We start from the raw sequence: 16,501 nt of genomic DNA, 5'->3' as shown, positions 1-16,501 counted from the left end.
GTGGTATAGCCAGAGCCCGGGACACAGTGAGCATATGGCATCAGCTGCTAGAATTGTCCCTAGATGTGTCCACAGTCCCTTCCCAGGCAACTGGGTGGAGCCAGGGTTGGACAGAGGTGGCTTTGCACCCCAGCGAGGCGTTCATTTGTGGTGTGACCCTGTGCAGGGGCGTCTCTGTCTCTGTTTCCTCACCTCTAACCCAGGGGTTTGGGGACTGGCAGGAGCTATGCCTGGGTGGGCTGGTGCCCAGGGACGGGTCCACCCTCCTCCCTCTCAGTGCCCCTGTGAGCTGGGCCAGGCCGGGCCCTGAGCATGCTCTGTGGGCAGTAAGGACTTGGTGCTCTCCCATGGCTGAGGGGGATCTGATGTTTTTGCAAGGGAAAAAACATCGTGGACCTGAACAGGGACCTACAGTAGCAGGGGCTCAGGGCAGGAAATGTGATGGCAGGGACACGGGCCAAGGGAGTGGTCATTCCAGCCAGCAGCATCTAGGCACACTTCCTGGAGCAGGGGGCTTGTACACTGTCTCCAAGGATGGCTGGGACTTGGGAATCGGGAAGGGCCTGAGGGAGGGAGGAATGCACAGTGCGTTCAGGGCACGTGCCCGACCCCCATCTGTCATCTTTGTGCTTGGGGACCATGCCCAGTCTGGACATGTCCTCTTCCTCACCCTCCACTGCTGGGCACCCAGGCCTGTGGTGCCGGGCTGAGTGGCCACTGCAGACATGTTTGCCCCTGGCCTCCAGCCACTGGCATAACATGTGCCCTGCAGAGCCGCCTTGTCGGCAGCGGGACAGCTTCTCCTGTGTGGGTTGTGTCTCTCTGTGTGTCTGCGAAGACAGCCCTCTGGGGCCTGGGAGTACCCCTTCCGGGACGTGGGTGTGCAGGCCTCCCTGGTGGCCTGGAGAGAAGACCTTGTCCTGAAAGGGGTCCATGGGCAGTTGGAAATGTGTGCTGGGATCAAAGGGCAAACGTACATCCTATTCAGCAAAGTTTATGGTCCTTCTTACAGTCTTTCCCTTCTTACTTACCCTGCACAGACCTCAGGTCTCCTCTCTGCCATTGTGTTCCACTTACGTGTTCGTTTCACCTGCGAGCACCTGTTCTGTCCATCACCTATTCATCTCCAGACGTGTCTTCTGCGGTGCCTTGGTGAGCTACAGGCATGGTCCATTAACCCTGCCTGCTGAGATGGGAGACAGGCACCCGGATGAAGACTAGGCCTCTGCAGCCATGCTGGAGGGCTCCGCCACTTTGTAGTTGTAAGACCTGAGATCGGTTATTTAACCTCTCTGAGCCTCAGTTTCCTCACCTGCGAAATGAGAGGGATGGCGCCCACCTAAAAGGATCCCTGTGTCAATTAAATGAGTCAGTCCATGTGAAGAACTTGCTAGTATTTGATGTCATTGTTGTGACTGAGCAAGTATCTTATATTCAGGCAGCCTGGAGAGGTAGTGAGCTCCCCATCACTGGAGGTAGATAAGCTGAAGTGGGACAGTATTGGGTGGTACCAAGTCCAGAGGGTTTCTAATAGACTTGTGGGGAATCTCCTGTGCTTTGCTGTTTGCCTTTTGTGCCCTGTTCTCCTAGGACTATCTTGGGCCCTGGGAAAAGTGTTCTTGGTGGGCTGGGCTTTGAGAGGATAGGAGCCCCTGGCTGTGGGCCCACTCTGCAGCCACGGGGAAAGGGCTGGACCTGGTTCTGTTATTACTGTTGCCACATCCAGGCTGGTCCAGTCCCATCCCCTTATCTCAGGCCAATGGAGAGGCGGTTCCTGTAGGCTCTCCAATCCCTAGTGAGCCTCAGCCAGTGGTGTCTGCTGTTATCACCATGGTTCCTCCCAAGCTGTGGGGCCTCCTGGCCTGTGATGTTTCTGGGGTCCTGGGAACATGTCTCCCTCTGTCAATCCGGCCTATAAATCAGAGGGCTGGGCTGAGCCAAGCCTTCCTTGGAAAGCGCGGGCCAAGAACTCCCCCTTTTCCTCCCCTCACCCCTACCCAAAACAGGGTTGGCCAGGCTTGTATGCCAGTTGGCTCACCTGTGAGCTTGGGAGGCTCTCTCACCCCGCAGCCCTGGCCCCCTCATCTCGCCCTGGTTCCCTTATCCTTGTAGGCTCAGGTCAGCCGTCACTGCTCCCTGACAAAAGCTCTGACAGCATAGGACCCAGAGTGGCCAGTGTTCTGGCTTGGGCCAGGCACTGTGCAGCTTTTTTCCTGCCTCCCCCCACTTGTCCTGCCTCCCCTGCTGGCAGGCAGTTCCCTGACGGCAGAGGCTGTGGCCAACACACCACTGGGCCACCTGGGCCTAGCATAGAATAGGTGCTGGTTAAGCTGTGTCCAGGGAATGAACAAATCAGCAGGCTGTGTGTCTCCTGTGCCAGGTGAAGCTTGGAGGAGGCAGGTGGGTGTCATCTATGCATCCTTTGCACCTGGCCTGCAGGGACGTCCGAGTTGGCTACCTCTCTGGGTCTCGACTGCCCTCCCTGATGCTGCCTCTCCTTTGTTGGCTTCTCCCCTCCCCAGCTGCTCATCCCTGGAGTCAGTCCTTGGCCTCTGTGTCCTGTCCTCCAGGTGACCTCAATAGTGACCACTCCCAATATCTCCACACAGACCCCTTCTGTGACTCTCAAACTCAATGTGACCACAAGAGTCCCCCCGCCACTTCCGGCCTGCTCCTCCTAGACCCGGGAGCCCTCACCTCAAGAGGTCTGCGTGGAAGCTCTGCAGACCTCTTGGCTTCCCTTTTTCTCTCTGTCCTCTCCATCACAGATCTTGTCAGCTTGACCTTCAGAGTACTTTCAGAACCCAGCTGCTTCTCCTTGCCTGCTCAGATGGCAGCCTAGGACCCAGCATCTCCTATTCTAATAACCCCTTACCTCTGGAGTACTGGCACTCAGCCAGGAGACAAGGTCACAGCTCACTTCCTCCTCTGCTGGAACCCTCTGTGCTCCCACCTTTCCCTACATCTCCTAGCACCCTGCAATCCCCGCAGCCACACCCCTGGGGGCATCCCCTGATCCTGGCAGGCTGTCCCCTCTGTCTGAGATACCTGCAGGGCTCATCCTGTCAACTCTTCAAATGCTACCTCGTGTCCTCTGCTCTGAGGATCCTTCCTCGACCTCCTACTTAAGTGGCGCCCACCCCCTCCACCTCAGCATCCTTGTCTCCTTCACCCCCTGCATCATCCACAAGGCTTATGATCTCCCTCCCTGTTAGGTGTGTTTACCTGTTGGGCCTCCTCCGAGAGTCCCCACTACAGCAGGGTTTCTGTCAGTCCTGTTCACGACATACACGTGGGGTCAAGCGTAGTGCTGTTGGCACCTGGCAGGTGCTCCATAAATCTTTGTTGAATGAGTGGTTGCACAGACAGAGTCGGGGGGTGCATCAGCCTCAACTGTGCTGCCCTGTGGGAGACCAGCACCTTGAGGGCAGGGCTGGCTGGCTCCATGCCTTCTGGGGGCATCTCCCAGCCCCTGACGGCCTTGCCCTTCCTGCAGACATCAACGAGTGCGTGACGGATATGCACACATGCAGCCGGAGCGAGCACTGCGTGAACACGGTGGGTTCCTTCCGCTGCTACAAGGCTCTTACCTGTGAGCCTGGCTATATGCTCAAGGATGGCGAATGTACAGGTGAGGAAGGCCAGCTGGAGACCCCGCCCCCACCCACCTCACCCTGCCCCTGACCTTCCCCACCCAGCCTCCTGACCCGCCCTCCCTCCTGACTGGCAGCTGGGCTCCTGGCACAGGGGAGGAGGGCTGGCTGGAGGCCCCGCCCATCTTGCCCCGCCCTGGACCATACCTGCCCCTGGCCTGCCCAGAGTCTTGCTTCTGGCGAGCTCCCAGCACTTGGGTTTTTTGCCTGTAGGAAGACCCCAGGTGATGGTGTTTAGGGCAGAGGTGGGCATCCACGGCTGGGGGCTGGTGGGGGCAAGGTGAGTGTATAGGTCAGTTATTCCTCTCCCTATGCCCTGGTTTCCCTGTTTATACGCTGAGGTGGAGCTCCATAGAAGGGTCACTTCTGTCCTTCTTCCAGAGAATTCTAACCTCCTAAGAGGAGAGAATTTCCATTAATCTGTTTCAACAGATGCTTCTCCAGCTCTATTTAGGGGCCTGGCAGGATTCTAGGTGGTAGGGGTGCCTGTGGGGGCGTGTCCTTGTTGCCGACCTCTTGATGAGGGGGCGGGGGTGCAGGGATATGCCAGGATGGTGGGTGGCTGGGGCTGGTGTGCTATAGGTGCAAGTCCAAAGAGGCCAGCCCCCTGGAGGTGATGTCCAGGTAGAAACCTGCAGGATGAGAAACCCTGGGAAGGGTTTTCCAGGCAGAGGGAACAGCAAGTGCCAGGCCCTTAGGCAGGGGAGGGGTCTTTGCGCAAAGACAGAAAGATCTGGTGGGATACACTGCTGGTGGAAGGGGGGTGCAGGGCTTGCAGGCCCAGTTGGGCAGGGAGTTGGGAGTCTCCTTCACACGTGATAGGAAGTGTTTCATTTTTTTTTGTCTTTTTTTTTTGTCTTTGTTGTTGTTGTTGTTGTTGTTGCTATTTCTTGGGCCGCTCCCGCGGCATATGGAGGTTCCCAGGCTAGGGGTCGAATCGGAGCTGTAGCTGCCGGCCTACGCCAGAGCCACAGCAACGTGGGATCCGAGCCGCGTCTGCAACCTACACCACAGCTCACGGCAATGCCGGATCGTTAACCCACTGAGCAAGGGCAGGGACCAAACCCGCAACCTCATGGTTCCTAGTCGGATTCGTTAACCACTGCGCCACGACGGGAACTCCGGAAGTGTTTCATTTTTAACTAAAAGCGTTCAGAAGAATCACCCAGGAGGTGATACCCATAGACATGTTCCCTTGCTGCAAGGAATATAGAGATGGGAAGTGGCCCTGAGGTCTGGCTTGAGCTCAGGGGGTGGATAGACACACCCACTCTGAGGCCCTGAGCTGGGCACTGAGCAGAGGTGGGATGAGCTGGGAGATGAGCCCAGGCCTTTGGCTCACACCTGTGGCTGGGCTGCTGTGGGAAAGTGGTAGAAACCTTGGAAACCAAAGTGGGTGGATGGATGGACTGCAGACAGATGCACATCATTGGTCTGCCATCAATGAGACCGAGGGAGTCTCAGCTGCCCCATGAGCAGACTTCTTGTTCTGTATGTCAGTTTGCTCTGTGAAGGAGGAGGCTCATTAGAGTCCCTGCTTCTGGATTAATGTGAGTAAATAAGTAGTCTCAGAGTGCTTGGTACTGTGCCTGGCACTGGGCGGAGCTCAGTCAAAGGGGTGACATCATTGCTCCTGGCATGGGCCATGGCAGCATCCCAGGATGCAGAAGACCATGGATGACCATTGAAGTCATGGCAGGGGTGTGTGGGCAGGGGCCTGGGGGCCCACCGGCACCTGACACCCAGCCTGGTCTGTGTGACAGATGTGGATGAGTGTGAGCTGGGCACGCACAGCTGCCAGGTGGGCTTCACGTGCCAGAACACCAAGGGCTCCTTCTACTGCCAGCCAAGGCAGCGCTGCATGGACGGCTTCCTGCAGGACCCTGAGGGCAACTGCGTGGGTGAGGGGGCCGGAAGGGCTGTGTCTGCCCTGCCTGGGGGTCTTTGGGAGGGCTGGTTGGGGGGTGGGCCCTGAGGGCTTTAGAGATTGGGGAGGCCTGGCTTGCTCTTTCCTTCTCGTGGCCACAGTGTCAGTGCCTGGGCCCAGAACGCACTTGTAGAATGGAAGCTCTTAATTTCCTGAGCTGTCAGATCTTCACTGAGTTACTTCTCTTGTGGCCTCAGTTTACCCATCTGTGAGCCTGGACTAGGTGAAAGTGTATTCTATTTTTTTAACCTCACCAGCAGTGCCTGAGTTCTGGGAGGGAAAGCTCCTTGGGCCCTGGGACACCCAGGCTGGACAGTCTGACCACACAGCCCTGACCTGGGCTGGTCTGGGGCCTAGGACTGGCCACTTCCTGGTGCAGCCCTGGACTCTGATGCTGGGACCTGGGGAGGCGCTGCACTGGGCTCCCTGTCACCTGCATGTGCTTCCGCAGACATCAATGAGTGCACATCACTCTCTGAGCCCTGCCAGCCTGGCTTCAGCTGCGTCAACACGGTGGGCTCCTACACGTGCCAGAGAAACCCGCTCATCTGTGGGCGTGGCTACCATGCCAGCCAGGACGGGACCAAGTGTGTGGGTAAGGCCCACCTCCTGCTGGCCCTGGCCTTCCTGGCTTCTTGGGAGTGGGGGACCCGTGCAGGGGAGAGCCTAGGCCTCAGGGTGCATGCTTACCTGCCCCACAGATGTGAATGAGTGTGAGACAGGCGTGCACCACTGCAGCGAGACCCAGGTGTGCCACAACCTCCCTGGCTCCTACCGATGCGACTGCAAGGCTGGCTTCCAGCGGGACGCCTTCGGCCGGACCTGCATTGGTAGGTGGGGACTGGTGGTTAGGACTCGCCAGTTCCCCTGAGAGGTGTCCAGGCCCTTCCCCCAGACCAGCCTTTCTCTGACCTTTCTCTGGGCCTGACTGCCTTCCTGCTGTCCTGTCCACCTGGGACTCTGTCCTCATCACTCTCTTTTCTCACCCTTTTTCTGTGTCTCTCTGTTCCATGTCTCTGCCTCTGGTCTCCTTCCAGTACCTCTGTGGCATTCCTCTTCTGCTCCCTCTTCCTGTCTCAGTCCCTCCCCATTGCCTTCTGGGTTCCTGGGTCCCTCTCTTTCTCCAGGGCTGAGGGAGCTGGTGTCCAGTCCACCCCTGCCCCCACTGAAGCCCACCCTGTACCTGCCACCCTCCCAGACGTGAACGAGTGCTGGGCCTCGCCCAGCCGCCTGTGCCAGCACACCTGTGAGAACACACTTGGCTCCTACCGCTGTTCCTGTGCCTCTGGCTTTGTGCTGGCTGCCGATGGAAAGCACTGTGAAGGTACTGGACTCTGTACTGCTCTCTGCAGAGCCCTAAGCCCTGCCCTCAGCCCTTGCCATCCGTCCAGACCTGCCCTGGCCTCAGCTGCCTGGCTGTTCTCTTCCAGAGCTCCCCTCCCCAGCTGGGACCTGCCAGCCATCTCAGACTGGGGGCTGGGTGTCTGTTGTCAGCGCCCAGTTCGGGGGCGGGGAGCTCCTCGTGGGCAGGTGTGGCAGCCCAGCCCCTGCCTCTTGGACGGTTCTGATTCTGGTCATTGATTGCAGTGCCCTGGGGTATAGGCAGGGAGCAGAGTGAGACAGGAGTTAGGCCTATGGCCACTTGGATGGCCTGGCAGTACCCCTGATGATGCCACCGGGCAGTGACATCCAGAGTGACCTGACTTGGTTCTCCAGATGCCAGAAATGTAGATATTTACATAACATCTGCTGGTTTTATTACGTTGTATTACATTGCTGATGGAACTAAACTTAAACAACACACTGAGTTAAACCATGCACGTGAAGGGGTGGGACCTGAGGCTGAGTCCTCACTACGTGGGATGAGCCTGTGGTTGATGGAGGAGTGTGGGAGGGGCTGTCACATTATTCCCCCTTGTGTTCATGGTGTGGTTGGACCAGGTCTGGTGGGACTGGTGTGGAGGGGGCTCCCAGGCTGCTTGGTGAAGGGGTGGGGGTCGAGTGAGGGAAGGGGATGTAGGGTTTCCACCCTGTGTGGCTGGCCCCATCTTTCCCAGCTCTTTGCAACCTGGAGGTGCTTTCTTCCTTTCTCTCCTGGGGAGGTGAGTCTGCTGAGAGGCCTGGGGAGGCTGCGCCCCTCCCTCTGCCTCCTGTGGGCCAGGACCTGCCCGGGGCAGGGGAGCGTGCAGGCTTGCTATGTGGGACGGCACATGGACAGGCCCCTAAACAGACCTGTTGCCCCCATTTGCTCATTTGTGTCACAGTCCCTTGAGAGCCCCTCCCCCGCCAGGCTGGGCCCAGAGAGCTGAGGGAGGGTTCATTTATTCACTTCTTGGCCATCATCCTCTTGACACTTTATGTGAACACTGAGTATGTTGTGAGGTCCTGGGGTTCGTGGCTCAGACAGCGACCTGCACATCCCCTTCCCTCACTCGACCCCCACCCCTTCACCAAGCAGCCTGGGAGCCCCCTCCACACCAGTCCTAGCGACCTGCAAGGCCCTATACCCCTTCCGCACTCACTCTGCTCCGACCACACCAGCCTCCTGGCTCTTCTCTGTGTGCACCGGGCACACTCCCAGCTCAAGGCCTTTGCTCTCACTGTGCCTTCTGCCTGGAAGGCTTCCCCAGATCCCACAGGACTCCAGCCCCTGACACTGCTCCTGATCCAAAGTGCATGCCACCTTCTGACATACTAGTTATTCCATTTGTTTAATTATTGCCCCCAGCTCTCCCCCAGTGTACACGCGAATGCCAGCTCCACAAAGTGCATCTTGTTCATGGCTGCGTCCCCAAGCTCAGCTCAGGACTATAGCTTGCAGAGCTCAGCAAGTCTGGGTTAGATGAGTGAGAGACACACCCCTCCCTGCAGGGAACTCACGGCCCTGGGATCCATCTTCCCTCCCTTGACTCTCACCCTCACCCAGCTCTCTCGTGCCAGCTCTTGCCCTTTACCCACGCCCATTTAGGGCCAGTCCTGAATGTGAGCCCTGTGGCTGTCTCCTCTAGGCATCAGGCCGGGACTCCACCAGCAAGCCGCATTGCTGGCCCTGCCTCAGCTGCATGCCACGGGCAGGCTTCTTGTCCTTTTCTGGGCCTCCAAGCCCCCAGTGACCCAAAGGGGAGGCTGAAACTAAAAGTCCCTCAAGATAGGCTCCTGATGAGGTGGGACCTTGGCCCCCATCTCTGGGCTTGGGAGGACCCCCCCCCCCCCCGCCACATCCCTTGGCTGGTCTCTTTGCAGATGTGAACGAGTGTGAGGCACAGCGCTGCAGCCAAGAGTGCGCCAACATCTACGGCTCCTACCAGTGCTACTGCCGCCAGGGCTACCAGCTGGCTGAAGACGGGCACACCTGCATAGGTGCGGCTGCTCTGCCCAGGGCCCCTCCCAAGAGGCACTGCTTCCCATGTGCTGGGTCCTAGAGTCCTGCTGGGCAGGGACACTCAGGGCACACAGAAGCCTAGTGTCATATTGGAGGTCATATCCTGGCAGGGCTACCCTAGGCAAATGCTTCCCCATTCTGACCTCAGGCTCTTCCCTTGCAGAGTGGAGATGATGGTCCTGACCTCAGCGGGATAAACTATTGAGTTAAATACAGCTGACCCACGAACGACGTGGGGGTTAGGGTTCCCTCCCACCCCCAGTCGAAAACCCCTACCTTTACAATTGACCCTCTGTATCCAAGGTTCCCAAGGGTGGACCACACAGCACTGCAGTATTTATTGAGAAAACCCCTTGCGTACGCAGAGCCGTGCAGTCCAAACCTGTGTTCTGCGGGAGTCTGCTGGTTCTTGTTCGGGCCCTGCTCCTACATGGTCGTAGCAGTGATGGAGCAGCCCCAGGGAGAAGGCCTTGTGGTGGCTTCCTGTGTGCTGTGTAGCTCTGGGCAATTCTCTTCCTCTTTGCCCTGCTGTCCTCATCTGTAAAATGGGCCCTCAGGCACCACAGCTGTGGCAGGGATAGGCTGACCGCCAGCGGTTGGTCCCAGGGGTTCAAGAGGGGCTGAAATTCTTTCTGGCAGACATTGATGAGTGTGCTCAGGGTGCCGGCGTCCTCTGCACCTTCCGCTGCATCAACGTGCCGGGGAGCTACCAGTGTGCATGCCCGGAGCGTGGCTACACCATGACAGCCAACGGGAGGTCCTGCAAGGGTGAGTGACTGGTCTGCCCCCCCACCCACCACCTCACCCCTGGGGCTTCAGGCAGCCTCCGAGCAGCCGTAGAAAGCCTCCCACAGCTTGCCATGTGGTTGTGGCTCTGACACCAAGTACATGAGCACAGAATGGCCGGTGCCACTGGAGGCCACATTAAGTGAGGTCTATGCTTGGGATGAGGGAGGTGGCAGTCTTTGTGCTGCTTGAGCCAGCCTAGAGTCTTCAAGGCTTGGACTCCGCTCTGGGTCCTGCCCCGGGAGCAGGATGGGGGTCCTGGCTGGTTCTGAAAGGCAGGAGACCTGTCCATTGAAGAGTCTGGAGAAGAGGAGCCTCAGGGGTCCCAGAGGTTGGCCAGAGCTTCCTAGCTACAGAGCTCTCTGCTTTTTAACCTGAAAAATAATCAGTATGGATTCTGTAAACGATGAGGATTTTGCCCTCTGTAAACAGCTTTATGTTACTAGAGCATGATTTCATTTTTGAGACCGAGGCCATGTTCTGCCTGATGGCAGAACAGTGTGGGCTTCTCAGAGCTCAGACACCACAGTGACTTTTGCTCTTGAAAGCTGAAAACCTGTTGGTTCAGAAGCTTCTCCCTAACCCCTCATCCCTGGCTGTGAGGGTCTGGGAATGGCTGGATGTCACATGTGCCTGCATCGGCACCACACGGGGCTCCCAGGGCCTTGGCTGCTGTCTGGAGGGGACGAGATGGGGTGTGTGGCATGTGAACCAAGGGTCCACAGGATGAGCTACTCAGAGACCGAGTGCCAGGGTGGGTAAGGGTGGCTCGGATGAGGGTCTCCAGCTCTGGGGGACCCTCCCATCGCCCTCCTATGCTCCCTCCAGACCTGGACGAGTGTGCACTGGGCACCCACAACTGCTCCGAGGCCGAGACCTGCCATAACATCCAGGGCAGCTTCCGCTGCCTGCGCTTTGATTGCCCTCCCAACTATGTCCGCGTCTCTGAAACGTGAGTACCCCATCCTGCCTGGCCTTGGGCCTGGGGACCTTGCTCTGAACCTGTGCTGCCCAGGGCAGAGGCCAAGTGACCGGTGGCCCCTGCCTTCGCCACCTTCTGCTCTTCACAGGCCCCACTGCCAGGTTTGTGGTCTGATTAGCCATATATGGCTCAAAAAAAAAAAAAAAAACCAAAACCAAAACAAAACAAAACAAAAAAACACCTTGCAGAAAGTTTGGAGAATGAATGAAAGGAAGAAGAGTTACAAAAACTTTGGTCCCCCCTACCCCCCCTCCAACACACACATACACACACACCACGTTAGTTGTCTCTTGTCTCATTCCAACACTTTGCACCTTAATGTGACAAGTAGTCACTATCTCACGCAGTTTTGGAGGGTCACAATCCAAGAAGGAGCTTAGCTGGGTGGTTTTGGCCCAGGGTCTCATGGGGCTGTGTCATCTGAAGGCTTGACGGGCTGCAGATCCCACTGCCCACTCGTGGCTCTGGGCGGGAAAACTCAGCGTCTCACTATGTGGGCCTTTGCCTGGGCTGGGGCTTCTCCAGCAGGGGTCGTCGAAAAGGCAAATGATGGTCCTTTGTAACCTAACCTAAAGTGACATATCATCACTTCTGCCACTGGCCACGCAGTCCATCACTGCGGGGGTGGGGGTACCCTGGGAAGGGACAAACAGGGTATGACTGCCAAGAGGTGAAACACCAAGGGCCATCTTGCTGCATGCTGGGGACCACACTGCCCATTGACGCCTCCTGGTGTTTGGCCATGTTTCCTGTCCTTTGCTTGCTAAATGTGCATTTCTGTAAAGTACTTGGCATGTCCATCCTCTCATCTGGGCTCTGCTGTCGTGTGATATGCTTGGTTGTTCGACACCTGCTTTCTCTGCCTCGCCGCCCTCTTTCGAGTCTGTGTATGCAGCCCGCCTTAGGTGGCACTTCTTAGCATATTTGCACCTGTGATTTACCTCCCGGTTGTCCTGTTGGCACTGTGCCTTGTTCGCCAGTACACACACTGCCCACTGCTGGGGGGTGGCCATGTACAGGTGTGTTGGGACACTTAGGTGAGTGTGTCTTGGTGACCATGGGCAGGTGATCTCCCTTCTTTGGGTCTCAGCTGCCCCGTCAGCAACATGGGGTGATGGTAAAGCCACCCCCAGGGTGGGTGTGCTCACTCGATGAGTGAGAACCCGTCCTGAGTTTACCCAGTGTGTGGCATGGCCTGGTGCTGCATCAGTTCCATGTGTTGGCGACCTTGTACCCAGGCCCTGCGTGGCTGTGCACTGTGGTCCTCCAGTCAGGGAACTCAGATGGTGCTCTAGAGAGGCTGAACCCTGGAGCCCTAGCATTGTCCCGTTTTGGAAGCACCGAGCTTTGAGATAGGGATGTAGTGATGGAGGTCACAGTATCTTATTGCACCATGAAGAGACCAAATTGTTGCTGTGCTTAGAAATTGAAGCCTGGGGCTCCACAGGGTTTGGTGCAGGTTCTGTAGTCATTGTCCTTTATTGTGGCCGGGTTCCCAGGCTTCCCCTGGCGCAGGTGTGCCTTGAGCTCTCTGATACTGGGAGAGGGAGAGAGTGGGCCATCCCACGTCAGAAGGGGAAATGGCTCTGAAGGAGAGTCTGTTATGGAAGAAAAAATCTGAAAAATGATTAGAACAACACAAACACCCTGGCCAAGGAACCCATGCAGATGGGCAGTGTGCAGGGCAAAAATGGAGGGAGGAACATCAGAATGAAAATAGGAAGGAGAGGACCAGTGCAAGCTGCCAATAGTCCCTGCCTGCACGTGCTGAGCACTGCCTGTTTACGCACTCTCCCTTTCCCCACCCTTAAACCGCAAGGCTACCAACGGGTTTTAGGAGGAAGCTGAGGTCCTGAGATCTGGTGGCCTGCAGAGGATGCATGCTTGCCTGCGGAGGGTGGACTGGGGATGTCCGGGTGGGTGGATCCCCACCCCCACCACCGCTGACGCCCAGCACGGCCCTGCCCCACAGGAAGTGTGAGCGCACCCTGTGCCAGGACTTCGTGGAGTGCCAGAACGCTCCTGCGCGGATTACGCACTACCGTCTCAACTTCCAGACTGGGTTGCTGGTGCCCGCGCACATCTTCCGCATCAGCCCGGTGCCTGCCTTCGCTGGTGATACCATTGCGCTGACCATCACCAAGGGCAACGAGGAGGGGTACTTTGGCACGCGTCGCCTCAACGCTTACACGGGCGTCGTCTTCCTGCAGCGGTCGGTGCGCGAGCCGCGGGACTTTGCCCTGGACGTGGAGATGAAGCTCTGGCGGCAGGGCTCCGTCACCACCTTTCTGGCCAAGATGCACATCTTCTTCACCACCTTTGCCCTGTGAAGCAAGGCTGGCCATGTGCGCAGAGCCCGGATTCCCCCTCCCCCGACAGTCTGCGTTGGGTGGGGGCGGGTGCTGCAGTGGGTTTGCTCCCACCCTGTAAAGTAACTTAATTTTGCTGACTCACTCCTCACTTTTGGTCTCTCCCCGGCCAGAGGGAGCCTTGGAGGGCAGTTCCAGGGGCCCTGTGGGTGGGGTGGGAGGATCAGAGTCTATATGTGACCAAGACTGGAAATGGCGACCACGTGGGAGCTTTTGGACTCAACTGGGTGACCTGTCCCCAAAGATGATGCTCTGATGTTCCACTGTGATTAGCTCTTCACTTTTTTTTTTAAGAAAATCATTTTTAAGTGTTTTTGTTTAATTATAAAAGTAGTACATGTACATTGCAAATATATATATATTCAAATAGTACAAAAGGGTTTTAAAGTAAAAAAGTGAAAAAGATAATTGGCTTCCTATTGTGAAGTGTTTGCACATGACCATGGTGGCTGGGTGTCAAGTGGCCCTGGCCTGGACCTCACTTGGGGTTGTTGAAAGGACTGTGGGAGAACATGGTGGCTTCCATCCTCTCCCTCTGCCTCCCCCACCCACTTCCCTCCTTTCCTCCAAATGTGGGCCTCAGCTGGCTTGTTCGCATGTTGTCCAGGAACCGGACGCCCCGGACGCCTACATTTTGTATTACTATGTCACCTCCCGACCTACTGCTGTCCGCACCTTGTGATGAGCTTGTGCAGAACTCTTTAGCATAGCGATGAGCTAAATCCAGTTCTTTCTCAGGCCAGCTGTTTTCTATTGGTGTATGTCCTTCAGGGGTTGTAACTCAGTTTCATTGTATTTGGCCATCGTCAAAGGTATTATGACCTCACCAATGATGCCAGGGCTATGTAAGCAGCGAGGAGTTAGTCATTAGCAATCCATCCAGCTCATCATCTATCCTATGACTCTGTGTCCCCAGGACAAGGCCACTCGGGGTCACAGCTTCTGTTCCACCTTGTCAGTCTCCAAAGGCAAGAGTGAGCTAGACTTTACCTTTCAGGCATCTGGTGTGATGGAGCTGGGAAACAGCATCGCCACTCTCTCCAAGCCACATGAGATGCTAAAGCAGCACTGGACAGACATGGTGCTGCCTTTCCCTTTCCCCGACTGCATGACCCATTTGCCCTTCACCCTCAGCTATGATTTCCTCTCTCTCCATTGTTACCCTAATTCTTCCATCTTGGGGATGAATGTTTGCTTTGGCCGTTGTCCTAGTCTAGAGCAAAGGCCGCATTGCCCATCCACACTATTCCTATAGGTAGACTGCCAGGTCCAGGACCAGGGGCCATTTCAGCCAGCAAGTAACACAGTTACAGTCATTGTCAGCCCTGATTTTGCCAGACGGGGTGAAGGCCTTTAGGAATTTCGGCATCAACGTTTAAAAGTGTGGTTAGAATTTCTTGCGTAGGAATCAGCCCTGCTTCCTGCACCCACCGTTGCAGCCTTGCTCCTGGGACAACTAAATCATGTACGAAAGTTGAGATGTTGTGGCAGAGGGGAGAGTAAAGCGTAGTCATGCCTACATCCTCCTCCTGTGGGGAGAATTGTGTAGTCTTCACAGCATCCCCCTCCCCAGATCACCTGGAAGAGCAGAAGAATCTGCCTGGTGGGCTCTGCCTGGGACCCCTGCTGTGGAGTGTGTGCACACACTCAGGAGGGCTTGAAGGCTGCCTGTCATGCCTTCATCTCCCCTCCCCAGTACCCCCTACGGTAAACAACAGTGTCTCAGATGCTGTTCTTATCCTCTACCTGAACGTGACTCCCGGGGGACAGCTCTCTGCCCATTGTTGGGCACCGTGAGCTGTGACATGCATTCCTTGGTGTGAAGAAATATGATTCAGTGGTCCAGATTGCGGCTGCCTCCTGTGCCCACACTCTGAGCGTATCTTGAGCATTTGCATCTCCCCTGGGCTGGATTTGCAAGGCCCCTTCCAGGGTAGATGTCTCCTCCTGTCAGGACTCACTTGTAGCCTCCTGGGGCTCCCAGAGTCAGCCCGTCTGGATGGCTAGAGGCAGGCCTTACCCCCACCCCCAGTCATTCTACCTCATAGGCATCTAGAGCTTCTGCCTCTCTAGTTGATACAATTCCGTAGACATATTTGCCTCAGGGGGTGTGATAGGAGTCTGTCTAGACTCATCCCATCCCTGTGGTGCTGAAGCCCCCACATGGCTACTCACTCCATGGACCCACCTCAAAAGAGCCAGCAGGGCACCTACTTACTGATCCCAGTCACTTTCTGATCCTGGAAGGGTTCTTCTGAAGGGCTTTGGCCTGGCCTATTTTAAGGCATCCCTCCAATCCCCATAAGGATTTCTATAGTGCTCCTTGAAAAGGCCAGATTTTATTGCCCTCTGCCTGCCTCTTTGGCCATGCCATTGGCCACCACCCATAAGTCAGGGAAAAACTAAGAATAGGGGCAAGTGGCATGCAGGTGAGCCCGCCGAGCTGATGTCTTGTTACCTTTTTCCATCGGAGGGGCAGCCTCTGAACAGGACGTTGTCCTTATACCTTGAAATTACCATCCATTAACCAAGCGGTTCTTTGTTGGTTAATCAGAAACTTTCATAGGGCAGCATCCAGGGGACTGTGGGATCTGCCAGCTCCTGGGGTAGAACAGCAGGTGATTGTAGGGTCAGCTGTGGGGTGGGGGAAACCTACCTGCTTCTGATTCTTCTGAGGACCTCATTGCATTGCCCTTGTAGCACCTTCCTGCACAAACCATTTCCGTGTTACTACGGAACTCTTATGGGCACTGCCCTCCCCACTAGTGTTTCACCAATGTCACCCACCCAAGACCTTGTGGGTATTTCAGGTCTCAAGATTATTATATGGCCTTCAGTCATAAGTTGCAGCCTATTCACAATATCCAGCCAGTAATTGTCTCTCAGGTGGGAAACTGGTCCCAAACCCCAGCTCTTGAGTGGAGCTCACAGGCTTTTGTCTTAAGCCCCAGTCTGTGTCAGGATTTCTTGGCGGCTTTTGAACTGTTTTACAGATAGGAGCTGGCAGTGTTCCCGGGTATGGATACATGTTCTTCAAAATCAAAAGAAATTGGATGTGGTCTTGTAACATCTTTTGTCCACCGGGTATTTCTTCAGCGTCCAATCCAGATTGCCTGAAGGCCTGAAGTCATAGCTTCTGTGTTATAGCTAGGGGCCGTGTTCCCCAGTGAGACACTGTCCATCCTCACAGTAAATTCAGGTGAAGCAGATGCGACCACTTCACATAGGGTCTGTTCAGACATCCTCATTTTCATCTGAACGTTCACCTTAATCTCATCAGCATCTCTGTATCCTCCTAATCAACTGTAGCCCCATGGGATTTCACCACCACAGGGTTCTCAGGGCTTTTGCGCTCCCTTAAACAGTGTCCCAGAAAACGCTCTTCCATTTGATCCAGTAACA

At 56.1% G+C, this 16,501-nt stretch overlaps 1 protein-coding gene across 3 annotated transcripts in view; it reads left to right on the top strand.

The window, feature by feature from the left end:
* Nucleotides 1-13,504, top strand: part of FBLN2 (fibulin 2) — a 73,686-nt gene extending 60,182 nt beyond the window's left edge. For all 3 annotated transcript variants that reach the window (XM_047781885.1, XM_047781903.1, XM_047781894.1), the window contains 9 exons: nucleotides 3,497-3,631; nucleotides 5,417-5,554; nucleotides 6,032-6,175; nucleotides 6,282-6,410; nucleotides 6,779-6,904; nucleotides 8,824-8,940; nucleotides 9,602-9,730; nucleotides 10,577-10,700; nucleotides 12,703-13,504. In XM_047781885.1, coding sequence (XP_047637841.1) covers nucleotides 3,497-3,631; nucleotides 5,417-5,554; nucleotides 6,032-6,175; nucleotides 6,282-6,410; nucleotides 6,779-6,904; nucleotides 8,824-8,940; nucleotides 9,602-9,730; nucleotides 10,577-10,700; nucleotides 12,703-13,060 — 1,400 coding nt within the window. In that variant the 3' untranslated portion in view covers nucleotides 13,061-13,504. The remainder of the gene's footprint in view (nucleotides 1-3,496; nucleotides 3,632-5,416; nucleotides 5,555-6,031; nucleotides 6,176-6,281; nucleotides 6,411-6,778; nucleotides 6,905-8,823; nucleotides 8,941-9,601; nucleotides 9,731-10,576; nucleotides 10,701-12,702) is intronic.
* The last annotated feature ends 2,997 nt before the right edge of the window (nucleotides 13,505-16,501 follow it).

This window comes from Phacochoerus africanus, chromosome 1, assembly GCF_016906955.1.
Source record: "Phacochoerus africanus isolate WHEZ1 chromosome 1, ROS_Pafr_v1, whole genome shotgun sequence".
In the NCBI taxonomy this organism is placed as follows: domain Eukaryota; kingdom Metazoa; phylum Chordata; class Mammalia; order Artiodactyla; family Suidae; genus Phacochoerus; species Phacochoerus africanus.
Note: the sequence above shows the minus strand (reverse complement) of the source record. Positions and strands in the feature narration are given on the sequence as shown.